The 12,789-nt window shown below is 50.9% G+C and overlaps 1 protein-coding gene across 1 annotated transcript in view; it reads right to left on the bottom strand.

The window, feature by feature from the left end:
• The window catches only part of LOC126984601 (protein bric-a-brac 2-like), a 93,205-nt gene that overhangs the window by 79,433 nt on the left and 983 nt on the right, over nt 1-12,789 (bottom strand). The window contains exon 1 of the mRNA XM_050838390.1: nt 11,320-12,789. This exon is cut by the window's right edge and continues 983 nt beyond it. Within this exon, the coding sequence (XP_050694347.1) occupies nt 11,320-12,117 (798 nt within the window). The 5' untranslated portion in view covers nt 12,118-12,789. The remainder of the gene's footprint in view (nt 1-11,319) is intronic.

Raw genomic sequence — 12,789 nt, 5'->3', positions numbered from 1 at the left:
CCTTTTTATAAACCTCCTTTGTGCACCATTTCCCTATCCTTCTACACCTTTCCTTACCCTTACTCTTCTTCAATTCTTCACCTCTCTGTACCCTTCTTCCTTCCTTTACCCACACTCCCACCCACCTATCCCATCGCCTTCCCCTCGTTCGGCGCGGCGGCGGCGGCGGTGTAAGCTGAGAACTACGGAGGGGAACTTGCTCTTTTGACTTAACACACAAACACACACACCGCCGGCGACTGCTTTATAAAGGCAGCCACGCGCGGGGGCGGCCCAGCGGGATCACGAGTCAAGCAGGCAAGCAGGAGCCAAACTCGTAACATCTTAGGTGCCAACCATGAGAGGAGGGAAGGAGGTAGGTAGGGAGGCGAAGCAGGAGGAGTAGGAGGGGGGGTTGGAGGAGCAGGAGGAGGAGGGGAAATGAATAGAAACAGTGCCACAAAGAGGTGGTAGAGGTAAAAGTGGTCGGGAGAGAAGGAGGAAGAGGTGGAGAGAAGGAGGAGGTGATAGAGGAGGAGTAAAAGGTGAAAATGGTGAGATGGAGGTGCAGGTGGGGGGGGGGGGGGTGAGGAGGAAGAGGAGGAGGTATCTTATAAAAGGAAGAAGAGCGAGGAGACGGAAAACTAACAATAAAGAGAGAGAGAGAGAGAGAGAGAGAGAGAGAGAGAGAGAGAGAGAGAGAGAGAGAGAGAGAGAGAGAGAGAGACACACACACACACACACACACACACACACACACACACAAACGAACAAGGCAAGAAAGATTATAAAATGATTAACTAACCGAGGTGTGTGTGTGTGTGTGTGTGTGTGTGTGTGTTATAAAATGATTAACTAACCGAGGTGTGTGTGTGTGTGTGTGTGTGTGTGTGTGTGTGTGTGTGTGTGTGTGTGTGCACGTATATCTGAGCATGTGTGTGTGTGCGTGTGTGTTTGGGGGGGGGGGGAGGGGGGCAAGATAAAATTTGCTGAATACCCGAGTCACAGGTTTATTGCTACTTAGAAGACACTTTTAGAACGATTAAAATGTTGGTGTGAAATATCTCGGCAAGGTTAAGAAATTTATATGAACGTCTTGCCTTGGAGCCCTCTGTGTGTGTGTGTGTGTGTGTGTGTGTGTGTGTGTGTGTGTGTGTGTGTGTGTGTGTGTGTGTGTGTGTTTAATTATTGTAAAAAGTGATAGAAGAGAAAAACTGAGCTTCTAATTGGATCCCGTAGTAGTAGGTGATAGTTGTAGTAGTAGTAGTAACACCTTGTATTTCTTTTTAGTTTTTGTTATTGTATTCGTGGTTGTTGTTATTATTGTTGTTATTGCTATTGTTGTATTTGCTATTATTATCAAACTATGTAGCAATAAAAAAAATAAAAAAACACCACCATCACACCACCACCACCACCACCATCCCTACGTTTTAAGTAACCTATCACCACGACATACTAATCACCACCACCACCACTAGTACCACCACCACCACCACCACCCACCTTCCTTTGCCAGCTCCACACACTCACCTCACCCTAAAAATATAAGTGCACCTCCACCACCACACCCATCACCACCACCACCATCACCACCACACCAACATGGGCGGTCGTCTACTACACGCCCACGCCCGCCCTTACCACGTGCAGGAGTTTGCATACCACGCCCATGAGCCTTGTGGAGTATTATTGGAGGTGTGTGGTGTTGAGGGGGAAGGAGGAGGAGGAGGGAGGGCTAGAAGAGAGAGAGAGAGAGAGAGAGAGAGAGAGAGAGAGAGAGAGAGAGAGAGAGAGAGAGAGAGAGAGAGAGAATGGTAAGACATCAGAGTCACTTGTATTATTATTGCAAGACCCTAACATTAATATTACTGCTACTACTACTACTACTACTACTACTACTACTAATAATAATAATAATAATAATAATAATAATAATAATAATAATAATAATAATAATAATAATAATAATAATAATAATAATAACTGATAAATCAAAAAATCAAGAACCAGAGGAACAACAAATAAACTTAAAATCAACAACAAAATTAACATAAAAAGGATACAAGGTGAGAAAGAGAAAGAGTAAACAAAACAAATCCAGAATAAAGATGAAGCAAAAGATAACAACAACAACAACAACAACAACCAAAAAGCAAAGAACTACACAAGAATAAGAATAAGCAGAATAAGAAGACAAAGGAGGTGCAAAGCAAATATTTTCGACACCTTGGGCGATATAGAAAGTAAAATAATAATAAGGTGACGAACACGAAGAGACGAGGAGATCAGCGGTGAGCGAAAGAAGGCGAGAAAACACACACACACACACACACACACACACACACACACACACAACGTCGATGTAATATGAATAATAGATAAAGAAATTTCACAACATACAGTGTGGACCTAACTTACTGTGTGTGTGTGTGGGTGTGGTTGTGTGTGTGTTTGTGTGTGTGTGTGTGTGTGTGTGTGAGTGAAGAGGCCGATGATGACGATGATAAGGATGACGAGGAGGAGGAGGACGACGAGGACAGGAAGAAGAAGCAGCGGTGATAAAAGGAACAGACAGAATCGAAGAATAAGCGGGTAAGGAGTAAGGATGATAAAAGAGGGAATTGAGAGAATAATAAGTAGATAAGAAAGACATATACGGTGAGGGGAGAGGAGGAGGAGGAGGACGAGGAGGGGAAAAAAAAGTGAGGACGAAGAGGAGGAAGGGGGCCGAGGTAAGAAATCGATACAATATGCATGCCAGATCAACAAATCGATAAAGAACATGCAAAGAAAACACGCAGAAGGCACAAGCAGACTGAGATAATGATGAAGATAAGGAGTAGGAGTAGGAGTAAGAGGAGGAGGAGGAGGAGGAGGAGGAGGAGGAGGAGGAGGAGGAAGGAAGAGGAGGGTGAAGAGTAGAAGGGACCGAAAGCGAGAAGTGAGAGGAAAACGAGGAAAGGAGAAAGAGGGAGGGAAGGAGGCTGGCAAAGGAAGAGAAGGAAGAAGAATAGTGGACGAAAGCAGAAGAGAGAAGAACGAAAGAGAACGAAAGATAAGCGTGGAAGAAGGAGCGAGAGGGTGAAGTCAACAAAAAATATACAGATAACAAACGCGAGCCATTCAAAGTAATAGAAACACTAGCGGTAACAAGCATTAGGTAAAACAAAACAAAACACAGAAAACATTATCAAGCAGCACAGAAAGGGAAATGAAAGGAAAAGGGAAGCGACAGGAGGGAGGGAGGCCAGTAGAGTGCTTTGAATAATACAACTCCAAACCCCACGAAAGACCCGAACATAATAATAACAGCAGCGTCCAGCAATAATCAGAAAATTAAACACAAGCCACTTACTGTCACACAATCCCCCCACATACGAAAAAGTGAGGGAAAGCTTCTTAAAATGCTATCAACGCAGGGAAAAAAGGCAAATCACTCAGAATACCACACACGAAAAAAAGAGAGAAAGGCATTTATAATAATAACCGCGGACAATAAATGCAAAGTTAGTCTCCCCGATATTGTTGACTTAGGCGAACGATACTGAAAGAAATACTTGAACTTTAGACTACAATAGAAAGACTTGCGCTAAATAGAAATGCCACCCCTTCGAGCCCCGCGAGCAAGCAAAACGCCAATTACTAAGGATGGAGGGGAAGGGGAAGGAAAGAAGAGGGAACAACAAGACCCCAAGACCCAGGGACGTGGAGGAGATTCGAACACGTGACACAACAAAAGAAGACAACCGGGTAGGAAAGAAGAGGAATAACAATGCGAACTAAAACAGAAAACAAGGACCAGGGATCAGTAAGGAGAATCGAACCTGGGACAACAAAAGAAGACAATAGAGTAAACAAAACAAAAAGAGGAATAATATCTTGAACTAAATAAATAAAAAAGGGAGGATGAATGTAGTTGAAGAAGAGGGAAGAACAGGAACCAGGAACAAGAAAGGTGATACATGAACACAACAAGACAAAAGAAGACAAGAGGGTGGAAAAAAAAAGAGAACGGAATATGAACACACACACACACACACACACACACACACACACACACACACAAAAGAGAAAAACACCCCTCACTAGAGACGAATGTGGCAAGGAAGAGGAAACAAAAATAAGGTACAAGAAAGAAAATACATGAACACAACAACAACAACAACAAAAAGACAAAGGGGTAAACAAAAACAAAAAGAACCGCCCCCCCCCCCAGAAAAAAAAAATGAATACCTTCTTGAACTATAAAAAAAAGCCACCAACCATAAGAACGAATGTAGCTTAGAAGGAACAAGGAAAAGCAGGGACAAGGAATGAACTAGGTAGCGAAGGACAAGTTACAAGGGATTATTAGGGGAAGGAGGAGGAGGAGGAGGAGGGGGCCAACCAAGGTAACGTCCCTTTACTATCTACCTATCTACCTACCTACACACATACACACACACACACACACACACACACACACACACACACACACACAGCCGGTAAAGAGGCGCCACGAGCCAACTAACGCTTCAAACATGCATTGGTCCGAGGGTGTGTGGACGGCAGAAATGAATGTTATTACCGTGGCCAATTATTCAAGACTCGCCGAGAGAAATGCTCAGAAGGGAGTGGTGACGAAAAAAAATGACTAGAGCGAGAGAGAGAGGGAGAGAGGGGGAGAAGAAGAAGAGGTAACACGAAAGGAGACCGATAGAAGGGAGGGAAAGTAAGTGAGGAATGAGACAAAATAGAAGAACATGAAAATGAATAGGAGACGATACGAAAGGAGAATGAAAGATGGGAAGTGGAGTAAGTAAGTGAGGGATGAGACAATGTAGAAGAAAACGAAAAAGAATAGGAAACCACGAAAGCAGAACAAAAGAGGAGAAGGGGAGTAAGGGACGAAACACACACAAAATAAAGAAGAAAATGAAGAATAGAAAACAACACAAATGAAAGGGGAAGTAAGACGAGAGGAATGACACACACACATACACGCATACACACACACACAAAAAAAAAGGAAACGAAGGTGAAGAAAAATCCCCTCCTTCAATACTTCACTCCTTTCATTTATTAACACTTGGCAATTTGGCGGCTCGAGGCGGCGGGCAAGAAACAGTCCGTCAATTGTCTTTCAAATAATTCGTCTTCTTGTTGTGTGTTATTATTTTTTCAGACGCCTTGCGCTTAGCGACGCTTTGTTATGCCTGCAAATTGAGGTCGTAAAAATGGCCCTCGGGTGCACCTCCGCTCGTAAAGTATAGGACAAGAAAAATAGTGGACGGATGGATAATACACGAAGTAAACAGGACAGGTACGCTAAATCAATGGCAGGTAACGAACAGATAAAGTGTGAGAATTTAACAGATGGTATATCAAGTCGAGGACGCGGGGCCGTAAATCTCTTTTAGAATTCACGGTAACCTAAATATATAATAAACAAACACACATAAAAAGCAACAACAGTGCCACAAGGACCTAATTTACGGACTAACGACGCGGCAGGTGACGCGAGTCAATCCTCCTAAGAAAACATAACACCCACTAAACACATGAATAAAAAAAAGTGTGATAAATACGACAACGGGGACGAGGACAGAGACGCCAGGCTGGCACTTGGCACCCGCACTCATAATAGAAAGACGAACAGCTTGCGAGGTTTCTTACACTCATCGGCACGTGCTTCCAAGAGCCGAAGGGATAGAGCGCGGTCCACCCTGTCGCCCTTGTTACAGTACTATAGTTCCTCCTCCTCTCCCTCCCTCTCTCACCCTTCCCCCTCCTCCTTCTCCTTCCTCAGCCACCTAGTATTCTCCCATTGTCCGAGGCACCTGACCTTCTTACCTGCAGCAGCCAGGGACGCTGCTACAAAAATACCTGCTCGAAGTTCTCTGACAGGGTACGACTCCGCGGGTTTAAATTCCAATCGCCTCATAATTATAATAATAATAATAATAATAATAATAATAATAATAATAATAATAATAATAATAATAATAATAATAATAATAATAATAATAATAATAATAATGATAATATTTTTTTCATTGCCGTCAATCCCAAAGCAAAATCGTAAAGAAGAAAATAAGATCTAATTAATCAAAAACGTGGAGACAACGTACTCCCTCCCTCCACACACACACACACACACACACACACATGAACTTCCAATACGCCAAGCAAGTTTCCTCACCGAAGACCAAAACAAATGAAACTTTCCTCTATTTTCCTCGCCGCCGGAGCCCAGAACTTAGCTGACCGCCGGGCGAAGCGACTCGGCACAAATTAACACTCAGGCGCTCACTACCTTCCCGAGGATTAATATTCTCGCGCGCTAACTTCTTATCAGGGACTAGTTCGGCTTATCAATTTCCCCGGAATCATCAGGGCATTTAGCAGTTACCTGGCCTCTTCGAAATACAGGTAAGGGAGAAGGAGAGCGAGAGTGAGAGGGGTTAGGGACCAACTTCCACCTGACTGACTTGCGCGCCGCCATCACCGCTAATCAGCTGGGAGGCGCCGCAAATGTCACCTGAAATATTTGCTACCGCAGCCCACAGCCGCGGCGAGGCCCTGGAACACCGGCCTCGTGCTGTTGACGAGGGGGATTGAGACCTAAACTTGTGACGGCGCGATCTTGACGGGCAGGTCCTCCCGCCACCACCCGCGGCTTGGCCCCCGCCGCTCGCTGGCTAAGTGATCGACACCTCGGCCCCGATGACGACCTGAGTTGACGATGAACTGTCAGCAAGGTCGTCCCAGCCCTACCCTCCACCCCGACCCCCCACTCACCCGACGACGACCCTCCCCTTCACCCACGGAGAATTTCTAAGTCTCTCCGGGATACAGAATTCTCCGTCCACTTAATATGCATACAATTAACGGTGGGACGCATAAACGCGATTTTACACTATCCGCCGCAGACATTCCTTGTTGGATGCAATGCCCAGCAGCCGCAGCACCCCCTTCCCCCCCCCCCCCCCTGCCCGACAACCAACAACCCAATGCCGACTTGGTTACCGGAGTTATGGATCTTTATTCCCATCCCTTTCTGACCCACACCTCGCCGCTGGTATTCTGAGGGCTGATGCCTCCACCTTATCCACCAGGAACCTCCACTTCTCGCCGCCACCGATAGATGGCGCCTCGCCTCCACAGCCCGAGGACCCACAAGTGTGAGCACCTGATAAGCGTTCCGAGAACCAAACGGCCGAACAAAAAATGAAAGGCGACGAACGGGTCCTAAGGCGGCACTGAAGTGACCGAAAGAATTAGCAAATCCGCTGCAACTCTTTTGGACCGGCAACGAAAGCTTATTAAAAATAACAGCCAACACGTTGCTCGTCTATGGAGGGTGCGGGACGGGGAGAGGTGCGGGGGACGGCCTGGGGGACAGCAATGGTATGGGGTGTAGGGACGCGAGTTGAGGCGTCACCTGGTGATGCATTACACCGATGAATACTCAACACCTGGCCACACGCCACCGACCCTCGCTTCGCCGCGACGCTCGGGGCTCCCACTCGCTGCTTCAAGGGCCGCGATCACCCCCAGAGGCGGAGGCAGGACGGAAAACACACCTTAGCACTGACTAAACGCAGCCGACGATGTATTCTTAATAAATATCGCCTGTTTGTCATCGTCAGCGGCCCTCGCCGGCCGGGAGGGAGCCGCTCGACTTATTAATTCATCGGTGGCGGTGGTGTTGGTCATTTCCTTTCCGGGGGGCGATGTGCGCCGCGGGGCCGCCGCAGCCACTGCCGACGCGGGCTCCCGCCCCCCACCACCGCCCCGCAAACCTGAGCGACGCCGCCTCCGCCCTGCCGCCTCCAGCAGCTCAAAATTAACGTCGGAAAAATGCTTGCAGGCCAAGGAGGCGGGGTGGGCGGCCTGGCCGCCGCCCGCGATGAGCCACTCAAGGGGCCGCCGATCCCCGCACGCCAGACGGGATATTATTATGAGTTTTTTTAGCGGCCAACTCGCCGAGGCCTGAGAGTTGCGGCGCAGCGTCGGCGGGGCGGCGGCGAGGAGCCCAGCCGCTGCCGCCGCCGAAAGCGCCGACCAACAAACATGAAGCAGCTGCACTCGAGGATGGCGCCCCCCGCCCCTCCCTCCTGCCCTGATGCCGACACAAGCAACTGCAGTCGCATCCCCTCGGGCACGCCCCGCCAACCCCCTCCCGAGGACACGCTTCGAAGGGGAGGTACTGGAGGGAAGGGAGGAGGGAGAGTGGCCCGCACCCTTCTGGCGAGGGAGAAAGGAGGGAGGGAGAAAAAAAAAAGACAATGCAAGGGTGTTGGACATCTGGGTTAGATGCAATGGGGAGGAGGGGCTCTTCAGCGGGAGAGAGGAAGAAGGCACTGGAGAAGAAAAAAAATGAGAATAAGATACACCGTCCAGGCGGGTGGGGTTGAGGAGGGAGAGGAAGAGGGGTGGGGAAGGGGAGGAGGAGAGATGAGCTAGGCGATATATGTTCGGCTGAAGTGGCCTGCGTCATCCCCGAGGGACACACAAATACGAATAACACGATGACGCAAATTACGCGACTCCAAAATATTTGATCTTTGGCCCCCCTTACCCCCCTTTCATCTCCTTGGCCCTCCCTCGAACTTTTCCTTCCAGCTCCGTCCCCCATCAGCGAACCACTTATTTCATGTAGCAAGTTCGGATATTATCTTCCCTCCTCTCCTCCCCTCCCGCCCCCACGACAAGCCTCTCCTTGTACCTACCCCCTCAAGCCATGCATTAACCCTAAGATCAATACCTATTGGATCTGTCAAGGTGGGCGGGGAGATGGGAAGACAGTTGACGTGGGGGATTGTGGAGGAGGAGGAGGAGGAGAGAGGAGGAGGAGAGAGGAATAGGAGGAGAAGTCGAGGATGAAAAGCTTTTTGAATGTGACTTTATACGACGGGGAGTAGAAAAAAAAAGGTAAGCTGGAAGAGAGGGATGAAGAGAGCGAAGACAAGACGCCATTAGTAAAAAAGCGAGAGGGAGTGAGTTCCGTATGGCACGAAGCAAGTTGAGTTGAGGAAGATCCCTTACGGCGGATAAGCTTTACCGAAGGGCGAGAGGTTAACAGAGGGGGACACCGGGATACTGAAGAGGGGGGGAGGGTGGCGGCAAGGAAGAGGAGGAGGAGGAGAAGGTGGCTAAGACTAGACGGAGGAGGCGTTTTCCCTGATTAAGAGGTGGAATGGAAGAGGAGGAGGAGAAGGAGGACGAAGAGGAGGAGAAGAAGGGAGATAGAATATTTTTTTTGTAGGGTAGAAGAATGAGTTAGAAGATTCAATTTAGCGGTGAGTCCAAGAACGGAAGAGTGTAGGTGGAAGGTATATATAGAAAGTATAGAAGGTTTGAGGACATATTTCACCTCACCGGAACGTTCCTGAGACACGAGCAAAGCGATGGAATATTTTCTTGTGGGGTAAAAGAATGAGTTAGAAGATTCAATTTAGCGGTGAGTCCAGGAACGGAACTCTGTGAAGGTGGAAGGAATTGGAGGTCATAGAGGGTTATAGGACACATTTCACCTCCCCAGAACGTTAGCGAGACACCAGCAAAGTGACGAACGAGCCTCAGTAGTGAGTGAGCTCAACATCGGCCCCAGACTAGACTGAACCAAGCCGGCGGTCGTGGATTTCGGACCTAAAGGATGCGATAATTCCCTCGGGCCATGCGTCGCGCCCCTGCCCCCCTCTCCCCCTTGCCCCCCTCTAGGACCACACATGGGTCTCTCCCCTTCCTTTGTCCCCACCACGACCCCTCCCCACCCCGGTATGGCTTGTCCTTCCCCTTCATCTCCTTACAGCCACAGGTGAAGGGGAGGCGGAACCTGTCTGTCCCCGCGATGCAGCCGACCCCCAAAACTTGCTCTTCAAACTCCCACGTCTTGTCTTACTACCTGTCGCCTCCCGCCCCCTCCCTGCCCTACCTTTTCCCTCTCCGGCAGCATCTTGAGGCACCACCTTCGCCTACTCCCTTCTCGCTCCTATAGAACTCCTCGCCACCGTACTGAGGGGGAAACGGAGGTGAGGGAAATGAAGAAATTGAAATGGGCCGCCTTTAGTCAAGATTACCCCTTCCTTCTCCCTCTCCGTCAGCATCTTGAGGCACCACCTTCGCCCCTTTCCTCCCCGCTCCGACAGAACTTCTAGCCACCGTGCTAAGGAAGGGAGAGGAGGTAGGGTGAGAGAAGGAATTGAAATGGGTCGCCTTTAGTCAAGTCTAACCCTTCCTTCTCCCCCTCTGGCAGCATTAGAGGCACCACCTTCGCCCTCTTCTCATTCCTACAGACCTCCTCGCCACCGTGTTAAGGGGGGAGCGGAGGTAGGGTGAGAGGGTGAGAGAAGAAAATCAAATGGGCCGCCGTCAGCCAAGTCCACCAACTCTGAGCTCGAATTTGTTCCCGGCCATTAACGCGACTGCTCACCCCAAGTTGCGGCGCCGCCTAACCCCACCATCTGGCATATTAACTCCGGCGCGAATTCTCTCTGGAAACTTAGGAAACTACCGTCCATATTTCACGTGTTTAAAGCCTTAATGTTTATAGAATCGTTAATCAGCCTCGCGCCGCCTCCGATCGCCGCGACCCCGAGCCTCCCGCCCCGGCACGGCTCCTCCAGCCCCACGCACGCCCCCGCAGCGAGGAACCTGCTCTCTCTGTTTTAATTCAGAGCATTTTTTCGCAATTACATGACACCAGTTGAAGTCGCCGTGTGTGGGAGCGAGAGCAGTGGCCGGCCTGGCCCCGCGCCGCCTGCCAGCAGCCAGCCTCCCTCCCTCCCTCCTCCCTCCCGCTCAGCTACAAGTTTTTTCCCTCCATACTCACGCGCGGATAGGGTCACTTTTTATCTTTCTGGTGGAGGCGTTGGTCAGCCCGCCTGCCAGGGGTCACGTGTGAGCGTGGCCGGCACGAGTGACGGTGTTTCTGGTGTGTTTGCGGCGACCCTCGAGGCTGCCGGGGACACTAACAACCTGCACCGCACTGCCACCTGAGGCCTCGCCCGCACGGCAGGACAGACTCATCCTTGACACTCTCCTCACTCTGGATGTCACTGCCCTCCAACCCTCGAACCCCCGAAACACAAACACTGGCGAGTCGCCCAAACTGACACTTAAAAAGGCACACTTTGACGAATACGAGGAGCTGAGGCACTGTTGCTACGTTACACTTTCTCTCCTAAGTAAGTGCCCCGCCCCGCCTCATCACTCCTCGCCCGTCACAATTCTCGGCATCAGGCATGGCATCCCTCAGCCTGGTAAACCTGAGGCCGAGGCTGCGAGGGCGAGCGCGAGGCGGCGGGGCGGCCACGTGGCTACTGGCACACCCCAGGGACCGTGGCTACTCACCCTCTCCTCCTCGCGAATCATCTCGGCGATCCCGGGTCGAATCTCGAAGTCGTCCGGGGCGTGTGGGCGAGGCATGGTGTGCATGTTTAGGAGTGGCGACAAGGGCGGCAGGTGGGGCAGGTGGGGTGGCATTGGGGCCGGGGGCGGCATGGGCCCCGGGAGCCGCGATGCCAGGGAGTTGAGTCCGGCTGGCGAGCCAGGCAGGGGCGTGGGGATGGTGTTCCTCATGAAGGAGGCGGGCAGGTCCAGCAAGCCGTCCATCAGCTCGGGGGCGCTGATGGGCGTCAGGGGCGTACAGGGGCGGCTGGCGTCGTCGCCTGAGTACCGGCGTCGCTTGCGGCTAAAGCCCGAGGAGGGCGAGCTGTCGTCCATGGGGTTGGACGGGGCACGAGCGGCGGGCGAGATGGAGGGCGAGGCCAGCACGGCGGGCTCGGCACCGTCACCGTCGACCTCGGCGAGGCCGCGGATCTTGAGGGACTCGGCCACCCGCAGCAGGGAGCCCAGCTGCTCCTGGCAGATGTTGATCTCGCCCTTGTACATGAACTCTACCACGGCCTTGAGCTCCGTCCACTTGACGCCCTGCAGGATGATGACGGGGTGGGAGCAGGGCGCATCGCTAAGCAGGCACTGGAAGTAGGGCGAGCACGCTGACAGCACCATGCGGTGGGCCTTCACGCTGTGGCCCTCACACGACAACGTCACGTCCACAAAACTTTCCGCTTGCAGTAACTGGTCAAACACCTGCATTAAGTTACTTTGATAATTATTCCAGCGCAAACAAAACTGTTGACTGGCCATGGTGGAGGATGCGCCTGATGGCGAGGTCAGGTGAGGGGAGGTCGTGCTGAGGTCCTCCGGGCCAGGTGTGAGTGCCAGGCCCGGGCACTCTGGCTGTGTGTCAGTTGTGGCTCCTTCCACTCACGACGGTCTATTTTAGCAACAGTTATCACAAGTGTCACTGGCAGTGTGCCTGACTGCAAGGACGCACATGCACGGCTGCCAACACTCACACAAGCACACCGTCAAAGATGCGACATATACTCGCTCTCGCTCGCTCCCGCACACTGACCCTCGCTCACTCAGCGCTGAACAACAACACTTCCACGCGCGCCGCGCTGCCAGCCGGAGAACCAAAATACAGTATTATTTTTTATTCCGACAATGCGTATTGAGCAGCTTCTCTCTTCTTACTCGAAGGCAGCCTTAGCATCCATAGAACATAAGGGCTCACGCATGTACCGCTTGGAAAGATCTGGGGCCCAGGAAGCAGTCAAATACATCCGTTCGCAGCATCCCATATATCACTTCATTACAGGTGAACCCAACAGTGTCTGGCTTGCACAGAACGAAATCTAAGACGTGGCCCCCTCCCCTCTCACATCCTTCAGTCATACCCCGACGACGACACGTAAAAAGAAGGAAAAAGAAGGCAAAATAAAATAATATCGGCAGAATAAATCTGGCTACCTC

The sequence above is a fragment of the Eriocheir sinensis genome, chromosome 5 (assembly GCF_024679095.1).
Source record: "Eriocheir sinensis breed Jianghai 21 chromosome 5, ASM2467909v1, whole genome shotgun sequence".
In the NCBI taxonomy this organism is placed as follows: domain Eukaryota; kingdom Metazoa; phylum Arthropoda; class Malacostraca; order Decapoda; family Varunidae; genus Eriocheir; species Eriocheir sinensis.
Note: the sequence above shows the minus strand (reverse complement) of the source record. Positions and strands in the feature narration are given on the sequence as shown.